General features: G+C 34.4%; 1 protein-coding gene across 3 annotated transcripts in view; it reads right to left on the bottom strand.

The window, feature by feature from the left end:
- Nucleotides 1-23,897, bottom strand: part of PRP39-2 (Tetratricopeptide repeat (TPR)-like superfamily protein) — a 32,301-nt gene that overhangs the window by 5,508 nt on the left and 2,896 nt on the right. For all 3 annotated transcript variants that reach the window (XM_088211869.1, XM_088211870.1, XM_088211871.1), the window contains exons 3-9: nt 23,028-23,257; nt 18,784-18,951; nt 11,744-12,110; nt 11,513-11,656; nt 8,067-8,219; nt 7,830-7,946; nt 2,868-2,948 (exon numbers count right to left, since the gene is read on the bottom strand). In XM_088211869.1, the coding sequence (XP_088067995.1) occupies nt 2,868-2,948; nt 7,830-7,946; nt 8,067-8,219; nt 11,513-11,656; nt 11,744-12,110; nt 18,784-18,951; nt 23,028-23,257 (1,260 nt within the window). The remainder of the gene's footprint in view (nt 1-2,867; nt 2,949-7,829; nt 7,947-8,066; nt 8,220-11,512; nt 11,657-11,743; nt 12,111-18,783; nt 18,952-23,027; nt 23,258-23,897) is intronic.

Below are 23,897 nucleotides of genomic sequence, written 5' to 3'. Positions count from 1 at the left end.
ATCATTACATCATAATCTTTTGATTGTAGTACAAAACTATTTGTGAATCATGGTGTTGAAATCTAGAAGCACATTTATATTTGATTTGGTTTCAAGGAGGATTGAAAAGATTCTACTGCAATCATCAATAAAGGAGATAAATCATCGTGATCCAGATATATTTGGAACTGTAGAGGTCCCCAAATATTGGTATAGATTAAGCAAACAAGACTAATCTCAGTCTGGTCTCGAGATTTTTCTTGACTTTGCTAATTCATGGTGAAGCTAACCTGACTTTGATTTTTCCAATGACCTCCTTGGTGGCCCCACTCATTGCCAAGGCTTACCATTCAGTTTCTGACACTTCACTTTTGTATGTCGTGGTTTATCGCAATACACCAGAGACAATCTTCACTGTCTACACCAGAGGATATTGACAAATCTATCCTTACATTTTCCTATATTAGCAGTCGTCTCTGTTTTTCTCATTATTGTTGAACCTTCTAAGACTTGGGGCTCAAGCATAATCCCACTGCAACTTTTTTCAGCTCAGTTAAAGAAAAAATCTGATTAAGAGATGATACCTCTTTCTTGTCAAGAATTAGAATCCTGACTTGATTAAATTTAGAAATGTGACTTGTAGGAACACCTTAAACTCAATGTTTTTCAATAAAATTGCTCGAAATCTCTACATCTTCCGTGCACTTAGTTCCAATGCATTGATAATGGTCAATTTCTTGCCATAAGCTCTATAATCCTTTTGTATATTCATTAAAAATTTTGCTATCTTGTTTTATTGTATTAGTTTTGACTTTTAATCTCGTAACTATTGCATTACAAGCCTTTTGGTATGTTTGTCGAATAATATTCTAAATCCCTTTAGCTGTAGATAAAAACATGTAAATATCAATGATCTAATGATTTATTAAGTTCCATAGCCAATCATAAATTTACTTCATCATACGCATCAAATCTTGAATTTACTTCCTTCAATCATGTACTTGGCAGATGACTGAGTTCCCTTTTCCTCTCACATAAGTTAGAATTATCTAAATATTTTGAAGCTCTTCTGCAGGTTGATCGATGACAACTACCGTGGACTAGCTAATGGAAATGAAAGACATTGTTATCTTTGCTGTTTTTGACATCTTTTCCAGAATATTATGTTGGGTCTCCTCCTGCGAGGATTTGGCAATAGAGAGATTGGACAAGGATCTTGGCAACTAAGGCTGTAGATAAAGAATTTGAGTCTAGTGAGGAAGCCAATAATAAAGGTTTAGCATCAGCTCTGTGGCAATGAAGGCCATGTAAAACAAAACCAACGAAAACAAAGAAGATAATGCAACAAGGTTAGTTTTCGCATGGATTGATACACATGGAGAGAGCAAGCATGCACTAAGATGGACTCATGCCGGAGGGGCTTCAAGGAAATGAGACTGCAACCGTATTGGCTTTTTCAATTAATAGAAAAATAAGAACATTAACAGCAATGAAGGCTGAGAGAATCCAGAGAAAAGCTGTGGGCCATGATACCATGTGAAATCTAAAGAGAAACTGAATTTCTTGTATATTAAGAAGGAGCCCATACATGGATATATATAGCTTTTACAAAGAGAAAGACTAGGAAGCTGTGCGGCAATGAAGGCCATGGAAAACAAAACCAATGAAAGCAAAGAAGATAATGCAACAAGGCTGATTTTGGCATGGATTGATACACATGGAGAGAGCGGGTATGCACTAGGATAGGCTCATGCTGTAGCAGCTTCAGGGAAATGAGGCTGCAAACCTATTAGGCTTTTGTGTTAATAGAAAAATAAGAATACTAACAACAATGAAGGTTGAGAATTCAGAGAAAAGCCGTGGGCCATGATCCCATGTAAAATTTAGAGAGAAACTGAATTTATTGTATATTAAGGAGCATAAAGGGATATATATAGCTTTTACAAAGAGAAAGATTAGGAAACTAGTCCCAGTAAATTAGATCAAATCAAACATCTATATAAATGGGATTTCTTAAAAGGTATACCATAATTTTAGGAAGATTGACTTCCTAATACCAACAACAATGAGAATGCGAAAGGAAACTTACAGTTTTAGAAAGCAAAACTTGAGGCTCCAATGACAATAATAAACTCAAATTTTCAACAATGCTTGAATAATAATCAAAATAGTTTGAATTTTAAACTCTGGAAACCTTTGTATATGCACTAAGGAAAATCTGAACCTATTTAAGGAAAAAATGTAATGGCAAATCCACTAAAAAGGAAAGTAAGCTTAAGAATTGTTGGTTCTTCGTCATTGAGAGTCCCTAGATTTAATGTCGTTGGTTATTTTGCTGCACTCCATTTTTTCCCCCATTCATAAAGTAAGAGGTCTTGACTCTTCAGGGGTCTACACCTATCCTAAGCTTTCTGTACATAACACTATTAGTCATAATTCTGTTTTCTCCCCTCTTTCTTGAAAGTGAAAACTCCCTCCAATATTAGACCTTCTGTTTGGATCACAGTCTGGAGCAGAACTAGCAGCAAACATGTCAAGCTTGCACACCTAATAGAAACCCTTTTCAAAGACATCCGATTGATGTGGGTGCTTTCAGGGTTTAGATAAGGATAGCTGTTTTTTTAGAATGAAATACAGAGACTTTGATCTCCACCCATTCACATGGTTTTTAATGAAGGATTTCTTTCTCTTTCATGTTAAAATACAGAATAGTTTATCCTCCTTGAGCGAAAATTTCTTTTTTCTTCCTACTAGTACCCCTTTTAATTTTCTTTTAACAAAAAAGAAGAACAAAAAGTTTAAGAATTTCCCTTTTTTCCAAGTAGCCATAATTGAACATAAAGTGACTGAGAATTCCTCTGAAGATAATCTGTGAAAAAGGAGAGTACCTCTAGCAGCAATTTGCAGCGAGGCACAGCTTTAATGCCATCTATTAAAATGTCTCTGGCAGCAACAGCATTGGCTGTCATCTGTAAGCCAAATGTACCATAAGAAACATATAATAATCACATTGACCAAGCTACATTAGTAAAATTTCCTATAAATCTGGTGAGAACAACAAAAGTGAAGTTCCATCAAGAGGAAACGAAACTCGGTAGCAAACTATTTTTTCTAAACAATAAAAATAAAAATGATATCAGATCGTTTAATAATAAACTGAAAATGTATCTTAACTTTTCCGTGAAGAGAGAGCCTGAGAGAAGTTAGTACTATGGTAGTTAGACTAATTGGATCCTTGCACAAATAGGCATAAAAAAGTAAAACTATTAAGAATGGTTTGATGTGTATTCTACTGAATATTACAGTCTTTATATATATAGAGTTTATAAGATGGAAAATGATATAAATAATTAATTGTAATTAAATATATAGGTTGTAATTTACTCTTATGTCCTTTAACCCAATTAACTATTTATTTAACACTCCTTAAGCTGGTTAGTAAATGTTGTCCAACCTCACTTGCCAATAAGAGTTTAGAATATTAAATTGCTAAAACTTTTAGTCAACACATTTGCTAGTTGAAAATTGTTAGACACGTATGAGTACATATTAGACTTTTGTTAAGTTTTTCTTTGATAAAATCTCTATCGATTCGACCTACTTGATTTGATAATATTACACCAGATTATGTGCAGTGCTTATGACTGACTTGTTGTCATAGGATAGGCGCATGTGGTTTTCCCACTAGACTCTAAGATCTTCAAAAAATTTTCTTATTAATAATAATTTACATATCCTTTGTACCATTGATAAGCACTACACATAATCCTTGTGAAAATTCTGATTCTGCGCTTGATCTTGCGACTACATTTCCTTTCTTACTTCTTCAGGTGACTAAGTTGCCCCCAAGGAAGATATCCTTATGGTAAACCTTCTATCTATAACTAACCCTACATAATTTGCATCATTATATACTTATAAAAATAGTTTATCACTTTTTCTGAACATAATTCATTCTCTAGGTAACTTTTTTAGGTAATGCAGTACTCTGTAGGTTACTTATAGATGTATTTCTTTCGTACTGTGCATGAATTGACTTATAACACTCACTGCATAAGTGATGTTTGGTTTAATGTACAATAGGTATATCAATCTCTCAATTAATATCTGATACATTTCCTTATTTACTAGTGTATTTGCTTCTATTATTCCTAATTTGTTATTAGAATTGATCGAATTGCTATCTGGTGCATACTAATTTATCAAAGTTCCTCAATAGGTCGTGAATGTACTTTTTTGATAAATGAAAATCCTGAATTTTGAATGACGATTTCAATTTCCAAAAAATACTTGAACTTACCGAGTTCTTTAATTTAAAATCCTTTTGCATTGTTCTAGTATCAGTTTTTCTTTCTCATCATCTCTTATTATGATAATGTCTTTTGCCTATATTAGGAGAGTTAGAACTCCCGTGCCTCTAAGTATTTGAAGAACAATATATAGTCTCTTTGAAATTGTTTAAATCCCAAAGCTATAATCACCCTTATGAACCTACCAAACCATACTCTTGACCGTAAATGTAACATTTGAAAAAAACATAAACTTTTTGGATGAATGAAAGGTAACATTTATACTCTTTATGAGAAGAGTATCTCACAAATACACATTGCAGAACCACAGATGAAATTTTCCTCTTTGATGACAAAGAATATAAACAAAAACAACACATCCATATATCTGAGGGACTAAATGAAATGTGAGACTTGTTGCTAGATAATTTGAAGTGTTTCTAGAGAACTTTTAAGGTCAATAATACTGGTGGGCACAGAGTTAGTAATGTAGATGGTAGCAAGGATGGTTTTGCCTCAATGTTGTCTTTAGTACATTGTTTTCAAACAACAAAACTTTGACAGTGGCTAAATGACGACTATTCTTACTACTTCATTTGTTATGGAGTGTGGATGCAAAATGATTCATACAGAATTCATTCGTGATGGAAGATTAACGAAAGTGTCTGATTAAAAAAATATTGGTGTTGTCGGTGCAAAATCTCTTTATACTAGTTTCAAATTAGGTTTTTATTATATTGCAGAACTGAGGTATGATATAGCTAAACCATATTTGCTTTTGAGTAAAAATAACTGGATGACTAAGTACAATCGTCAATAAATGACACAAACTATTGAGTACCAAAAAGATTATTACTATATATTAATGAAAACAGAGTTAAACTTCTTTTATTACTAATGAAAATTGTCATATGCTTATATTTTATAAACTCAAAGAAATCAGAGTGTGAATTTCATATTTTGAACTTTTAATAAGTAATGAAGGAAACATAATCTTCAAGATGGATAATAATGGGCACCCAAGTCTTTTATGGTGGAGTCAAATCTTATATGTGTGGTCAGTAATAATAGTAGAGAAGGCTCCCTCAGGTGCATCCGAATAATAATATTCGTTTCTGCCTTCAGTACATTTAATCATCTTTCCCAACTTCCTAGTCTTGAAAGTCATAGTTAGAAGTGACAAATATTACTTTATAGTTCAAGTTTTGTGATGATTTATTGACTGATACATGATTAGTATATAGTTTAGGAACATGCACCATATTTTCCAGAACAAGAGTAAGACTACTCTTAATGTTATGCTTGTCCGCAAATCTACAGTGATAACTTCTTATTGCTTGAAAAAGGAACATATGTATAAAAATATTTTAAAATATTGTTCATATGATCTGCAACTCCAGAGTTTACAATTTAAAATTTTTGAAAAAGTTTTTTTCAGCCATTTAAACCATATGAAAAGGAAAGAGCAATGAGTGTTTTGTTACACTTGTACTTGTGGATTTCTCAATATCCTCCAAACGACTTTGCATTTGTTCAATGTCAACTTTGAAAGCAATGAGATCGGTAGGTGCTTCTTCCTCCTATTAGTTGGTCATGTGAACCTGTTTGAGAATCATCTGTGACGTACTTTTGCATCCCCCTCTTTATTGGAAGTATTCGACTTGTTGTGCAATTTCTAATACTTTTCTTTCATATATCTTAGCAAAAATTACACTAAAGATTGTCTCTATTATCTACTCTTGGAATTGAGTTCTCATAGTGACTCATCTCCTTTCTCTGCTGACGAGATTTTGAACCTTGTGAGATTATGGCTAAACTATTTGTGGAGCGATAATTTAACATAACCCCTCTTCTGCTGTTACAATAAAAATTACTTTATCGAGTGATGACATTTTCTTTTTTCCCAAAATATTCTCGTACCTGATCTCATTTAGGATTTAGTCTTTCTAGAAATTGATAAACAAGGTACATTTCTACAAACTTTTTGAGATGGACCACATCTCTACAACAGTCCATGGTAAGGTTATGATATTGATCTAAGTTCCGACCACCACTTATTTAATAAGTTAAAATATTTATTTACTAACTTGTTATATTGTTTTGTGGACCATATCTTGAGCGTCAAGTTATAAATTTGTGGGCGCCCTTAACTTTAAAGCTAGTTTCGCCAATTGCATTCCATACTGTTTTTGTTGTGAATAGGAATATCACAGTCTTGCTTATTTTTAAAGTCATGGAGTTCAATAGTCATGCCGTAATCATAAAATCTTTTTCGTTTCAAGCACCAAATGTGGGGTCTCCAAATTTTGGTCCAAAACCAAGAAGATGGTTGAACTTGCCTTTAACCTTGAGGGTGTCTGGATTAATTGGGATCAACTTAAATAATCTTTACTTGTAAAGTGATAAATTTTCTGACTTTGCTGAAGTTTCCTGATGGGATTTTCCATCTAGGAATATGTTTCAGTAATTTGGGATGTTACATTTGGCAGACTTCAAGAGTTGCATCGTAATTAAGGTTGTGTGAAAAAACAATTATAAGAGAAATTTTACCAAGAACATAAATGGCTGTGTGAGGAGGGAATCCGCAATTTGAGGACAAATGCAATTGATGCGGTCTGCACAGTTTATGGAGCACGAAAGAGGTTGTGCACAGAGGTCCAATAGCGTGAAAATGGTTAGGGTTGCACGTTTGATTAGATGCATGGCAAGGGCATAAGCACTTCTAGGGCTGTGCAACTACAGGAAGCAACAGTCAAGGGTGAGCCAGTTTTTCGAGCAAGGGTTGGTGTGGAGGATCGAGCGCTGCTTGACATACGTGGTCGCATCGGGATAGTGATTGCATATGAGTATCAAGACGGAATAGAGAAGCAACGTGCCTGAGCTATGACATTGCAATAGAGAAGATCATTTCTCGTCAAGGCTGCATCTAGTGGCGCAGTCACGACAGATATGTTTGCGACAGAGAAGCTGCGGCAGAGGGATATTCGTGACTACAGAGAAAAATATCACTAGAACATAGTGGGAAAAAGTTGCAACTAAAGGATGGTCTTCAATTGTGTGACTGGATGCATGGTTGAAGGGTTCTAATGCCGGTGATGAAGGCCGATTTAGCAGTTCCTAGTGGCTGGTGACGATAGTTGGCAGCTAGTGTCTAGTGACTGGCTATGAAGCCTGACCTAACCCTTTCATGGTTTTTCTATTTTCTATTTCGGCAATGAAGGCCAAATAGGGTCTGCAATTGAGGTTAGGATTTTTTAAACCTATTACTCTGATAGCATGTTAAGAATAGTTTGATGTATATTTTATTGAATATTACATCTCTATATATATAAGCTTTTTAGGACGGGAAAAAAATAGATAATTAATTATAATTATTTACACACGGTGTAATTTACTCTTATATTCTTCAACCTAATTTATTATTTCTTTTAATAAAAATAAATGCAAACAATTGTTGATTATTAGAGAAATAATAAACTTGAAGATATACGATCCATAACTAGAGATGAAATAACTAAAATTTGACAGGTAAGAATAATTAGATGGTAAACAATTGCTTACCACATATATAAGTCGAGAAAAATAAATGTACAATGCTGGAAGAATCTTTAAGTTTTTCTTCGCTGAAGCAAGTTCAAGAGCTTCTTTGTATGTATTAGAAGCTGCTACAAAATTCCCCTGACAGAGTTTGAAAAGCAATGGCATAGATAGTTTAAAGCTCAAAAGCAAGGAAATATACACATGCCAAAACTGAGAAAATACATACAGTTTTAGAAGATTAGAAGATGGATTACTTACTAATCGTTTTTCCATGTTAGCTTTCATTCTAACATATTCAACAAATCCCGAATCTGATTCCATTTCACACTGTAGAAAAGCAGCATGTGCAGCTGATAATTCTCCAATTTGTTCCTTGAACCTAGCATCGAACAGATGGATTACTGGCACTCGCTGCAACAAACATACAAAAGAGGGGCCATAAACATGGTGGCTTACATAAAATGATAGAACAAAAGCATCATTTAGAAAAAGCAAAATGCGTGATTTCATTTTCCATCATTTCTTTTGAACTATTTTTCCTAGAGAGGACTATCATAAAATCATATTAGTGAAACTAAAATCAAAGACATAAGTTCACATTGTTCAAAATTGGTCAGGTATTTCGGACACGTTCGCATTAACACGAGCCCAGGCAGTAGTTTAATAAACATGCAGCATTAAGTTCTAGGGAAGCCAGCTGGAATTTACTTGTACATCATTAAGTCTAGACAGTAGTTTAATAAACATGAAGTGTCAGCTCTTTCCTATGATGTTTAAAACACAGCTAAACTTTTTGGTCAATATAATAATTTAACTTTCATGATTTGTAGTGGTTCTCCTATTTCTTTTCTCTTTTTTTTTTCATCAGAAAAAAGATTAATTAGAAAGCATGAGATACAAGACCGGAGGATTCCAAAGCGAAAAAAAAACACAAAAACAGTGACAAAGACCGGGAACAAAGAAAATAGATCCAGTATAAGATTGAGGACTATGCTTTAAATAAAGGAAAAGAGAAAGAAAAAAGGAAAGAGAAGGCATAAAATACAGAAAACAAAAGAACACATCAATGGAGAATATCAAAGCAATCTCTATGTAAAGGAGAAAAAGAAACATCCATATAAATTCCATGCGCCTTAACCCAAAAACAAAGAGAAGCGAAAAAAGTCATCCTATCCAAAGAATCAATAAAAGAGAAAACTGTTTCCTAAAAGTACTAGCATTATTCTCCAACCACAGAACACAACAAAGCGAACGGTGCTTCCCAGAAAAGCATGTATCTTCTCTTCCTTCGAACAAAATAAAAAGAGGTAATAAAGTACTCAAGTTTGAGGAGAAACCACCTAAGATTGGTAACTGCAACAGTATGGATGTAAATAATGCTTTCCTATGTGGAGATACAGGAGGATATTTATATGAAGATTACTCCACGGTTCATAAAAAACATGGAGGCCAACAAAGTTTGCATGGTTTGGAAGGCTCGTAAAAGTGACAATGGCAATAGGATACATGCAAAGTCAACGAGACCACATTCTCTTCATCAAACATTCAGATTCAAAGGGAGTTACAGCCCTCTTAGTGTATATCAATAATATTAGGTACTAATGAGAAAAAGAGATTAGCACTTAAACAGTGTTCGCCAAAGGAATTTGAAAGTAAAGAACAAAAAAAACTAAAATATTTCCTTATTAATGAAGTGGCTCACTTAAAACAAGGAATTTCTACCTCACAACAAAGTACATTAGTGACCTGCTAATAAGTAATGCACCTCGACCTGCTAGTATACCTATTGACGCAACTGTAAGCTGTAACTAACAGAGGAAGACACAGCCATCAATAAGGAGATGTACCAAAAGTTAGTTGAAAGACTTTATTTATCTATCTCACACAAGACTAGACATTCCATATGCGGTAATTATAACAAAACTATTTATGCACAAGCACAAAAAAATGTGGAGGATTTTAAACTCCATGAGGGAATTGAGATAGTAGAAGATATTGTGGAAGATGTTACTCTGATTAACTAAGTTGAGTCTTCTAATGATGAATTTCCTGATTTAGTAACAAACAATGACATTGCTCATGTAGTAAACAAAAATATTTCAGTTGAGTTAGACTCCATAAAGAACAAGCCTCCACCTGAAGATGCTACTCCACAAATTCTTTTGGCTCCTAACAACAATGAGAAAATTTTGACTATTCTTTCTTTATGAATTTTGTCTTTCCTAACTGGTGTTTTACATCTTTAGAATTCTTCATTTCATAAGCATTCATGTCACCTCATAACAATTTCCGGTTTCGCAAGCTTCAAGTGCTATTATGAGAAGCTCCAACTTTAGTGTTCTTTCTATTTTGATATATCAAAATTCGAGGTTGATTTTCACTAAATCGGATAGAATGATCCATAACAGGAAAATCTTAAAATGGGCATATTTCTATGATAAGATTTGTTTATGTAATTGTAGTGTTTATATATCGTATAGATATTTAGGTATTTGGGAATTATTATCTATAAGGAATAAGTATCTTACTTGGCCTATTTAATTAGGATCTTATTTAATTATTTTCTGATATATTTTATTTCAATTTATTGACTTGTTTTCCTATTCTATAGAACTAAGAATTTTTATTTTGATTGTATCTTGGCACCTATAAGCGAAGTGTCCTAGCTTAGTTATTTAGTAGACTATTCATTACTATATAAATAATGAGTTATTGATTTGATCCTTGGGATTCGAGATCTCCTTCTGTCTCTCTTGTTTTTCATGTCTGACTAATCTTCTTCTATTCTCCTTCTAAAACCTTCACCTTTCTTCCCTATTTCTCTCTATCTACCTAGCTTTCTATTGTCTTTTCCATATTTTCACTTTGTTTTTTTTTTACATTGAAGGATAATTGTGGTTCTACCATTATTTGCCCTACATCATTAATACTAGAAACGGCTGAATAAAAGTTACATCCACCAAAAGAAAGTAGAGCCCACTTCCAACATTCGAAACCCCTATACACCCTATGAAAGACGAGATTCTGAAAAGAAGCCAACCAAAAGTTACCCCCACAAGGAACTCCCAAATAGAGATAATAGGTCACTCCAAAAATATGAAACCCAACCAACTCAATTTGATCTCAAATAGGAGATTGCCTCCAAATAACAGCTAAGATTATATGCTTATTACATGATTGCTCATAATATTCTCTACTTTTTATATTAGTAATTTTCCTGCATCTTGCAGTAGTTGAACCTTACCTTCCTTCTTGGGGAAATAGTAAACAATCATAGGGCTAATACCCTTGGTGTAATTACGTTTCTCTCCTAACTATAAAAAAAATAAAAATAAAAATTAAAAACTAACCATTACAGATGCTCACTCCTACCAGAAGTTTAACTTCTCAAGTTCTCAAATAAATTACAAAAATGAGCATTCTAACAATAGCTTTGCAGTGGAAAAACTTGAAAGAAATAAAAATTAACTCTTCTTAGGTTAATCCAAGCAAGTTATCCAACAATCTTGTTATCAATATACATAGGATTTTCTCAGTTAAATATGCTCTGTATACAAATTAAAAATTGTTTGGACATTTTTTTTCAATAAAAAAGATTCTCCAGCCTAATAAATTAGGATAGATTCACTCATTATGTACAAAATTAAATCAACTGCTTAATTTACATAGAATCACAAGTATCCATTGCAGCTATAATGACACACCTTCAAAAAAATCTGTGTTGCCCGTGCCAATGCAAAGTTTGCTATCTCTCTTCCACCATTATTTTCCATGAAATCCACATATCGCATCCAGAACTCAGGATAATTGGCACATGGAATTAAGCATCTCTCATAAAGTTTAACAGCCTAGTTTAGTGACACGAAAGAAGAAAGTTTCAGAGGAAACAGCATCTAGACAAATGCACTTTTACACTAGAACACTGTTATACATACCCAGTCAAAATCCCCTTGCACTTCAACAAAGTTCAAATATTCATGCCAATTTTCCAATTGACTTTTATCAAGTGGCTTTACATGAAAATAAGACCTCCAAATGCAATTCTCAAAGCAACATATTTTTTCATCCAACTGACATGCTTCGCGATAGAATTGTTCTCCAATGGACAAATATTTCTTCAGTGCTTTAGATCCCACGAAGCCGGTGGATGGATCCAGCAGGAGTTTGATAATATCATAAATTTCATTGTCTTTATAATGTGCAGAAACTTCAATTACTTCCTCTGATTCTGCTTGTAATTCCATTGCCCCCTCTCTCTGAGATTCTATCTCCACTTTCCATATGGTACCCAACTTCTTAAAACTGGAAGAACCATTAAAACAAGAATGCATGTGTGTGTATATATAGTTAAGTTGATATCCAAGGGCCAAACAACAAAAGACATTGAGAAAAAGGAGTAAAATATTGCACCAAGTGCATAACTAGAATAATAGCATATTTGACACTAATTTACTGGTAAGCTATCAAACATTATTATTCTGATGGCTATTCTTAGATAAAGGAATAACCATTCGAGGGAGAAAGCTTAGGAAATGGAATTCAGGACAATAAAAAATACTATGGTAAAAACTTGAACCTCATTGCTAAAATAAAAGGTTATGTTTTACCCTTAAACATCATTGTACCAACATATTTATTTAGATCCCATTCATGCCAGACCAGCATCAAACAACCACCAGACTACAGCCGGATCCATCGAGCCACCATGACTTCTTGTACCTTTACCAGAAATTGCCAGGATTCCTAGAAATTGCCACCTGGCTGGAGAATCACAGTTTGTCCAGTCTAAAAATCCTAAACCCATAAATGAAATCTTAAATCCATGTTTCACTGTTGAAACAGTGGCAAAGGTGAAAAGAGAAACCCAGGGACAAAGATGAAGCCAGAGGTGGTGACTATGGTTCTGGTGAACCTGACAGGAAATCATAGACCAAGCACACATTAGAGCACTGGTTTTCCTTCTATGGCTGCAATGACCTAGTTTCCTTTTTTTAATATTTTCCTCATGCTGATTGCCACCTGATGAAGTTTACAGACATTGCTTGGATTACTAATTAAGAATCCATATTGGTTGTTAATTCTTTTACTGATTAAGGCATTCTTAATAGACTCTTTCATTTTCAATTGGAATATACTTCTTAGTTTTATTAAATTATGAAGTAACTAAATTTAATTGTAATATAAAGTTTCTAACTACTACAACATATAACGATATTTTGGTCATTTGGAACATATTTCACTCATATTCTAACAAATCAACCAAATATGAATTAGACTATGTAACACAAGCAGAATAAGATTACATCCTTAATCTATTTCAAGGAAAGGCGTCCATAATGTTCATAATCAACTACTCTTAGCTCCTTATTCTAAAAAAGAAACAACTATGTTTGGACCAAAATGTTGATTATATACAAATAAGCACTTGATATATTTTGGTTAAGAAATATGTAGGGATGACTAAATAATGTGCCATGTTAAAAGAATAATTAACATAATGAAAATAGATACTTGAGAGAGAGGAAATTGGCAGCAGCAGAAAATAATCAAGGGAAGGCTCAATTCATTCAGTATGGCAAAAAGAAGACACCAAGGGAGAATTCTCTGTGGTATTATCGTCAAATCTAAACATACCATCTTATGCCTCTCCTTTTTATGTATAGAATCCTATTTGTGTTTATTTCAAGCCTATTCTATTATCAATTGATTCATAGATCTTAATTATTTGATAAAATGGAGTTGTCATAATATATATATGTGATGCATAACTAATTAACTCTACTCATATATTCAATTCTAAAACGATGGCTTTGTTTTTGACCTATTAAAGAAGGAAGCCCAAAAACTACACATCTTGAATTGGAGATATAACTGAGTTAGAAGAAAAATGTTACTTCAATTTTAAGTTTCTATTATATTTGTATTGTTTCCTCTTGAAATCTGAAGCAAATCAACCTCAAAATATTATAAGCTCTCTTAGAATACTAGAAAGTAATCTTAACAAAATGAGAGAATGATCCTACAGCAATAAGGAACCTACAAAATAAGTCTTAATCAATGGTAGTTACCAAACAATAGAAGTATATGACAGAATATCAAATCTAAATCGACAAAATCTAAGTAACAACGAAGAACCTTACCAGTATCTTTTCAAATTTATCTTAAGTGAGTAAAGAAAAAGTAAGGTAACATTCAATAATATCATAATTAATAAGAGTAAAATAAAGATTCAGTAATGCCCACTAACAATTTAAACCCTCAATTACTGAGTCCCCAAAATGGAGGCCTAAGAGGATTTTATAATGCATTCGACATTATAGTTTTTAATAAAGTACATAACTAACCAATTTTGCTATCACAATGACATACACGTGCATATATATATATATATATATATATATAAATAATATTCTGAAAAACTATATAGCATATATGTTATTGTGATATCTTCTCAATATATATATATATAGATATTGTGATATCTTCTCAATATATATATATATATATATTGAGAAGATATCAGAATAACATACATGCTATATAGGTTTTCAGAATATTATTTTGTCATATTTATTATGTCCATACCTTAGTTTAAAGATGGGCTTCAAAACTTCTTTGACCTTTTTTTTACAGTTAAGTTTCAAATAGGAATTGCTACTTCATTTAAATTTAAACATCCTAGTTCAGTTTCTTAGTTAAACTCCCAAATATATTGATTCTATAAAAATCATACATGGGTTTTGCATCAAATAAGCTCTTTAAGGCCATGTACCAAGAGACATTGGGATTTTTTGGGAAGTGTATATTTAAGTGCAATTAGAGTAAAAAGTATATTAGTAATATGGCCAGCCTAGCCTTTCATAGCTGGTCACCACCACCACAGCAACCACCCACCGTGACCAAGCTTCATTCCAGGGAGCCACACCTCCAGTTGCGCCTACAGCTGCACAACCAGATCCAACAGCTATCCCACCTTCTGCTCAGCTGCACCCAGAAGTCACGCCACAAGTTCAGCCGCATGCAGTCCTTTCCAGTCAGCTATTCAGGATGTAGCTCTCTGCCTAGCCGCAAACCAGACAGGCAAAGCCTCTCTTGCTCAGCTGTTCTGGGCAAGGCTGCTCTTACCAGGAACCAACAGCAGTGTCCTGCCTGCTCCAGCAACGCGCCTACCTTGCTTGAATATATCCAGTCGGATGAGTTTTGTTTTCTCTTATCAAATAGGTCTTAATTGCCCAAAAAACTTTAGATTATGTTGGAGGTTACATCTCCACTCACCGACACAAACCCCAACATGGCAAATTCAAAACAATACAATAAAGAATTTCAATCATCTTAGGCTGCCTACTGCCTGAATGGAAAGAATTACATAAATTGCTTACAACTGACTTGGAAAACCCTCAAAGGAAAAGTGAAACTCATCCATATTCTAGGCACCAGACCCAACCCAAGAGATTCACAATTTGACACTTGGAATAAGGAAGATGAATGAAGATAATGTCATCAAAGATTTGTAACACTTGTATGTTTCCTACCACTCCTAAGGAGATTTGGGAAGCAATCAGAGAAACCTATTCCATAGTAAAAGTATGCAGCTTAGATATATGAGCTGGCAATCAAAACTTAGTCAATAAAGCAAGTAGATTAGTGAAAGAGTATGCTAATCTATTGAAAAATTAGTGGCAAGAACTAGATTAGTACTGTTGTCTCACTAAGGATTACGGCAAATATACAACCTTACCGCTTAAAAGCTCAACTTATCCTCAGAACAGAAATATGACGGTAAGGGAGGCGTATGTGGAAAGTGGAGACCATAGATGGTGGGATGTGCAGGTGAAGGGAAATTTGAATGATTGGGAGATTGATGATTTTCAGCAATTATATCTTTTATTATCTGAATTAAAAGTGGGTGGCTGGGAAGATTATAAACAGTGGACGTTGGAGAAAAATGGGATATTTTCTGTGAAATCCCTATATTGTCACCTTGGGGGTGGAAAGGTGAAAGCTGAATCTGTTTTTCCATTTAAGCAAGTAGGGAAGACTAAAGCACCTCCAAGAATGCCTTTTTTTTGTATGGGAAACATGCAGAGGAAGTGTTTTAACTATAGATATGCCCTTGAGGAGAGGGAGATGCATTGTGAATGGATGTTATATGTGCAAATGTTATGCTGAATCTTGTAACCATCTATTATTGTGGTGTCCGCTGGTTTATGATCTATGGACTTCTATTTATGGAATGTTGAGAATCAAATGGGTTATAACGGGGTTGGTTAAGGATGAATTGTGGGCATGGGCTAGATTTTTTTTTTAAAAAAGAAAAGTATGAAGTTGTATTGATGTAAGGTGCTAAGAGAGCACTGCCCATGTATAAAATTTACATCTCAATTAGTATATATACAATATCACCAAAATCTTCAAAACAATTAAGGTTATGCCGTAATAAGTTAGAACCAAGATAGTGAAACCAGTTATCCTTGATTTTGTTGAAATCGGACTCAATTCCATCAAAAACTCTTTTGTTTCTTTCTTTCCAAATGACCCAAAATATGGTGAGGGGAATGAATCTAATAGATTTATTGTTGCTGCCAAGACCCTCCCAGGCCATTAACTCAGCACAAACGTTACCAGCCATAACCCATGAAGTTCCCAGCAGTCCAAAAATCATACTCCAAAGTTTATGCGTAGTTGGGTAACTCAAAAGAAGGTGGTTGCAGGATTCCAAGGCATTTTTACAGAGGAAACATCTGTTGGCAGTTATGTGACCTCTTTTCATCAAGTTGTCCAAGGTGATAATCTTCTCCTTTGCTGCCTCTCATGCGGAAAAAGAAATCCTTGGGGTAGCACCAAATTTCCAGATGATTTTGGAAGGAAAAGTTCTTGGACTATGATGGTGGTGACCATCTAAAAAACAGAACAGTGAATTGACTGAGACGAGGCCCTTTTTCGTGAGATTCCACAATAATTTTTCGTCTCTGTTATTGAGATTGATACTGGCCAAAGTAGAGAGTAAAGATTCATATTGTTCTAGTTCCCAATCATTAAGATTCCTTGCAACTGGGACATTCCATGAAATGCTGCCATCAAAACCTGCAGCTTCCCTTACAATAGCAGCTTTGTTCGTAGTTATGGCATAGATAAGAGGTAAGTGGGCATGGGACAAATTGTGTAAGAAAAAAAAATATTTAATGCTGATTCCATTATCTCTAATGTGGGTTGTGTAGAAAAAGAGAAATTCAAGAACTTTTGAGGGGATAGAAAATGATTTTAATAGCATCAGGGATAGATGGTTTCATCTTTTTGGCTCTTTGGGACATGATATATAGAACCTAGAAGATTTGGGAATGGTTTTAGATCATTTGATTGAGCTGTAATTGTTGTATCTTGGACAGTACCTCTTTGGTACCTCCGGAATGAAGTCTTTTTTTCTTTCCAAAAAAAAAAGCTCAACTTATCCTCTCCCTCCCTTCGATGTAACCGCTATAGCAAGAAAACTAGGTTTAATGCCTGATGAAAATTAGTTACCCAGTCATCGTCCTTGACTTCCACATCTCCCACGTTCTTCGATGGTCTAATATTAGGCGAGAATCTAGCATTTTCAAAAATTAAGGAAAACCAATTTCCATTGCCAACTCCCCACTAGCCCCTACTCCTTCGTCATCATCACCCATGTCATTGCTCCTGACCTTCTACCTTACTTTTCTCTGTTTTGTCACATTTATTCTGCGGGTGCAGCTAGCATCAACCATCATTCCACACTTGTTACCTTGTGGTATTATAATTACCTCATTCCTCCCTCACCTTAGTATTACGAAACCTTCAAGAACATTCCTTTTGAATTCTTATGCTCCTCTCCCGAAGAGTCCTTTTTGGTGATTCAACAATTGTATATCCTTTCTTATAAAACATCCAGACTAACCTACTACTTGTATATCCTTTCTTATCAAACATCCAACTCCTTCTCTACCATCATAATCTAGTACCTTGATACTCTAGTAATCTCAACTATGCAGACATTAGAGAAATATTTTCCCTCCTCACAATGACTATGAAGGATTTGTTAGGACAGTCATGAACCATCTGATCGACTTATAATTTTGTGCTTTCAGGTAGTACCCCCTTGGTAACTTTATGTATGATAATATTTTTTCTCTTTTATTTTAAAAAAAAAAGACTATGAAGGACTTCGCTTCAACCATTATTAGACTTATACCTCCCAAAATGACAAGAAAAGATGTATTAAAACAAACATTAATCAAAAAGGCCATTAATCACTCATCAAGAAAGTCATTGCTAGCACTCCCATATACTATAGCTTGTCCATACAGATGTAATAACCTTAAAAAAAATCATTAGCCTTTTCTTCTAGGTTTTAGAGTATCTTTTGAACTTGAAAAGATGACCTAAAAAATTCTTCTAGTTTATGGATGAATATCATTTTAGAAATTGAGGGCCAGACATAATCAAGCTTCCGTTGATTTTTTTTTTCTTGTCAAACAATCCAAACATTTATCATGCTAGAAATTCAAGATTAGTGCCTATCTTTGAATGACTTAATATCATCAAATCATAGGGAATTGCTCTCGCTATACCACATATTAAAGTAAAAGCAAGAGATATAGAAAGCACATAATTCTAAGTATTTGGAAAGTTGTCTAACTCCACGAAAGTCACTTATAATCTTTCACATTGGAGAATTTAATCTCAAAAATAGTATTTTGTGTTTAAAAGGATTTAAGAAGAAATTCTAAAATAACAAGAATATTTCCATGATACAAACTCTCTAATCAAATGCTTCCTTGCAGCTTATTATGAATATTATACTCTCTAAATATGAATCACAAACTTAATAAAAGATAGCACCCAGTTTATTAAGAATTAAGAACCTTCTATTACTTGATCTGAAATGAGGCTCTCATGCATAACTCTCAGGACACAGTGTAATCCTAATGAACAACCAAAAAGAGATCTTTATTCATACCTGTCATAATATAGATGCAACTTTTTGGTAGGAAATCTGAGAGCTTGGACATAAACAAGAGCTAGTAAGTCCCAATGCTGCTGCGAGAACTCAAATTCAATATACTTATCCCATAATTTATGGCATAAATAATCCTTCCCAACAAAGGAAATGCCTCTTTTGAATAGTCTGTCACATCATTTTCACTGGAAACTGTTAGTTCCTTAACTTGGTTCTCAATGTTCTTTATGATATAAGAATATCCAAAAATTAGAAAATACAATATAGCAAAGATGCTGGAAGAAAGTATATATCACTCAAGCTATTGAATCAACAAACAGATACTGAACCACAAGTATGCACTGTTATAAAGACGGAAAAATTATCTTAATGAGGTATCTCCCTGAATTACACATCACAAGGGAAACCACTATTTCTTATAAAACACATTAGCATTTGGAAAAGAATGGAAAACTCATAACATAGTTGAAATTTAAATCTGAAAGTACGAAGAAATCTTGCTATTATCAAAAAGTAAAGATCAAATAGTAGATCTCACCCTTAAAACCACAACCAAGAAATACTATATTCCATGTAATCACCAAGCTTGCCACAAAATGTTCTCTTAGGCTAGGATCATATAAACCTTAGCTCGATCCACAAATATCATAAATAAATGCAATCGGTTATTACCCAAATATTGTCCAAGGATTAGTTTACAACCAAAGATCGTGCATGCTTAAATCTGTAAACAAAAAATGAGATTGCTGGATTCCATGGAGTATATGATGAGGAGGCTCGGTTTTGGGGTTAAGTGGAGAAGATGGGCGATAAGATGCATTTCTACTACTTCATTTGTCGTGATGGTGAATGGTGGCTTTTCCTCTTTTTTCACGGCGACCAGATGGCTAGGGCAGGGAGATTCTTTCTCCACTCTTATTCATTATTGTTATGGAAATATTTAGCCGATTATTGGAAAGAGCAAGGGAGGTGAATTTGATCAAGGGGTTTGAGGTTGGTAGAGGTAATGGGAGAGTGGAGGTTTCTCATCTGTTTTCTGCTGATGATTCACTCAATTTTTGTAAACCTGAGGTAAACATATGCTTTATCTCCAATATGTGCTTTTATGATTACAAGTGGTGCCGGGGGCTGAAGATAATCTCAATAAATTGGAGTTGATGAGGATTGGTAATAGGAGGAATAAGGAGGAACTTGCGGGGGTGTTGGGATGCACAGAGTAGTACAATTCCCTATTAAATACCTTGGGATCCCTCTCGAACTTAGAAACAAAAACATGAAGACTTGGGATCCTGTGATTGAGTTGTTTGATAGAAGACTACTTGGATGGAAGATGAACTATTTTTCTGTCTTGACAATGCCAATTAAGATTGCTAGGAAATTAGAAAATATTCAATGTAGATTCCTCTGAGGTGATGATGAAGGCAATAGAAAATTTCACCTTGTGAAATGGGACAATGTGAAGAAACCATTGTATAAAGGTGGGTGAGATCAATTGTTGAGATGAACACTGCTCTTCAAGAAAAATGGTTGTGGAGATTTACTAGAGAAGAATGGAGACTATGGAGAAGGGTTATGGAGGCTCAGTGGGGTAAAATGGATGGGCAGGGGGAACTCAGAAATGTGTACAGACTGCATGGCATGAGCTTATGGAAAACAATCAGCATGGGAAGCCAACAATTTTTGATTGTACACAATGAAAGGTGGGAAAGGGTGATAGAATTGGTTTTGGTTGAATGAGTGGGTTGGTGTGGGTAGGTTAAAGGATCATTTCCCGAATATTTTAGTCATTGCTACTTCTAGAAATATGGTGGTGGAGAAGACTTATGAGGAGGTGAGTGGTAGGAGGGAATGGTCCGTGAATGTAATCATAAACTTGAACGACTGGGAGGTCGAGGAATATGAAAAACTGTTGCTTATGCTATCAAAAATCCCACTTGAGAATTGTAATGATTAGCTGATGTGGAAACTGAGTAAATATGGAATTTTTTTGGATAAGAATTTCTACAAGCACTTAACTTGTGGACATGGCAATGAGGATGTTCCTTTTCTGGCAAAACAGATGCGAAAGACGAATGCCCCTCCTAGAGTTGTTTTCTTTGCTTGGGAAACAAGTAAGAATTGCATTTTGACAATTGATAAGCTGAACAGGTGGTTAATTGATGTTTTTTATGTCAAATGCAGGAGGAATCTTGCCATCACATCCTTCTTTGGTGCCCTATGATTTTTATATTTGGACCATGGTGTAAAGTCTTTTGGGAATTAATTGGGTAATGGCTGATCGATTAGAGATGAGTTGTGTGTTTGGGCGGGCTTGTGTGAAAAGAAACACTTTTTATTACTAATTTCTCTCTCTATTTTTTGGGTTGTGCGGAAAGAGAGAAATGCTAGAGCTTTTGAGGGTATTGAGAAAGAGATGGATAATATTAGAGATAGATGGCTCCACATTTTTGGTTCTATACTTGTGGGTCATGATATTGATAGGATTGATGATTTTCGGGATGTCATTGATTACCTTATTGACCTGTTAATAATATGTATACGGGTTATACCCTTTGGTACCATTGTGAATAATACATTTTTATACTTTTATTTCAAAAAAAAAAAAGAGAGATTGTTGGATTCCATGAAACCAATTTTCAACATCTCCACCATAGAGAAGGTGTGTAGAGAAGTATACCAAGTGTACTTCATAGCTATCCAAATATTAAACCAACCACCAAACTGTACTCTGAACAGAGAGAAAGTTTGAATCCTATATGTACAAACACATAAAAACACATTCAGACGAGAGAGAGAAAGAGATAGAATGAACTCTGTTGTATTATATTGAAATGATAATATAAGGTGGCACTAGACCTACAAGGAAAATAGAAAGAGAGAGAGAGCAAGAATGAACTCTGTTATTTTATTATATTGAAAAGAGAATATAGGGTGGCATTAGACCTACAAGGAAAATCAAATCCATGAAACAACCACAAGAAATATATAGAATATGATATGCTTGGTTATCATTCCTTGTCATTGTCTACATTTTACCATAATCTGCTCAGAACAGATGTTCACCTTCTTTTAAAAAGAGCTACATACAAATGAAGGGAATCCTAACTGCAATTTTAACTGGGTTGGTGAGGGATGCCTCAAGAGTAGATTCCCCAGAATTTACAATATTGCCCAATCTAAGAATATGGTTGTAGAGGAGGCCTATTTTGTTTCAAATGGGAATGTAGACTTGTCGATTAACATGAACCGAACCTGAATGATTGGGCGTTGGGGGAGTTTGAAGAACGGCTGATTCTAGCGGGTCAACAGATCGCTGATGAGGAGGATCAGATTTGGTGGAAACTGGAAAATAATGGAAATTTTCTGTCAGCTCCTTTTATAGACATTTATGCAGTAATGGTGTTGCTAGTAGAATTTTTCCGGCTAATCAAATCTGGAAAACAAAGGCCCCTCCTCGGGTTGCTTTTTTTGCCTGGGAGGCGTGTTGGGAGAAACTTTTAACTTTGGACAAACTGAGAAGCAGAGGACAGTATGTGGTGAATGGTTGTTACTGTTGGTTGAAGGCAGAGGAGTCGTGCAATTATCTTCTTCTGTGGTGCCCTACTGTTTACAGCTTGTGGTGCATGATTTATGGCCTTTTAGGGATTGATTGGGTTATTACTGGGTCGGTTAGGGAGGAGATTTGGGCGTGGAATGGTTTATGTAAAAGAAGGATTGTTAATTTAATACCTTTAACTATATTCTGGATTATTTAGAAAGAGAGGAATAGTAGAGTTTTTGATAGTGTCGAAAGTTATAACAGTAAATTCAAAAATAGTGGATGCATTATTTTAACTCTATCTTATTAGGTCATGATATTATTAGTGATGTGAATTTTGCAAATGTCATAAATATACTAACACAATTATAAATATTTTGTACATAGGTGGTACCTCCGTTTTGGTACTTTATTAATATATACCTTACACTTTTTATTTAAAAAAAAACTGCAATTTTAAGGATATAAACAGTTAACTGGTATTCAATATTGATCCCTCAATAACTACTAAAATTTGTCAGTCTTCCTAGTTCAGAAAGGAGACATTTCTTTACTAAAGCTGATTCAAAACTATAAACATACATAGAAGAAACTAATATTAAGGTATAAGAAATGTTACCAGGTTCCAAGACCATAAACAAAGGAAAAAAAGGCAGTTGTCCCACAAATTTACAGTTTCAAAGTATGAAAGATTTATTTAGCTTACCTACGGACATCGTTAGGATCCTCAAAGACAGAAACACCAAAGACACAGTAGTCAACCCATAAACCAACAGAATATGTTGCTGCTTGCACAGCTCGTTCAAAAACTTCAACGACCTTGCCAACAGTGCATAGACGTGTCTTGTGGTCAGCATACTTCCTCCAGTAGCCATAGCACAGAGGAAATTCAGACAAGAAGGAGTCATACACTATACATATTTTGTCAATATCATCCTGTAGTAATTGCAAAATATTATCCAAGATTATTCAGTAAAAACCAAATGGCTTATATGTTGAGTACTTTTTTGTGAAAACAATATTTAAAAGAAGTATTATTAAAAAAAAAAAAAAAGAGAAAGGAGAAAACACATCACTGAGGACAAGACATCTCCTAAAAAAGAAAAAAAAAATTTATATATATATATGTATGGAACAAAGACCATGGTCCATTCATGTAAGAATAACTAATGAGTTTGACACATTTATGGACAACAAAGAGAGAAATGCTTTTATCATGCTAAACTTAAGAATCATATACTGATTGTGCCTGCCAAATAACTGGTTACTAAGAAATCGAGTTGCGCAGAGACAGAAGACCAACGCCAAAAGGTAAATTGTTTCAACTGAGAGTGAATCATACACACTTAGGTTGTGTTTGCAAGAAACTCTTTTGACTTGAATTAGCTAAAAAGTCGACCTTGTTGAATTTCCAAGAGGAAGCAATGAAGGTAAGTGATCCTAAAATTTTTTACCCAATCAACCATCACCTTTGCAACAAGCCACACAGTTGAAATGAAGGCAACAACAGGAGGTAGGCAACCTCAACTGAGTCCACTATTCAGAATTAGGTGTAGACTCTACCTAGCTGCCTTGT

Source organism: Carica papaya, chromosome 9 (genome assembly GCF_054855325.1).
Source record: "Carica papaya isolate Zhongbai chromosome 9, ASM5485532v1, whole genome shotgun sequence".
Classification (NCBI taxonomy): Eukaryota; Viridiplantae; Streptophyta; class Magnoliopsida; order Brassicales; family Caricaceae; genus Carica; species Carica papaya.
Note: the sequence above shows the minus strand (reverse complement) of the source record. Positions and strands in the feature narration are given on the sequence as shown.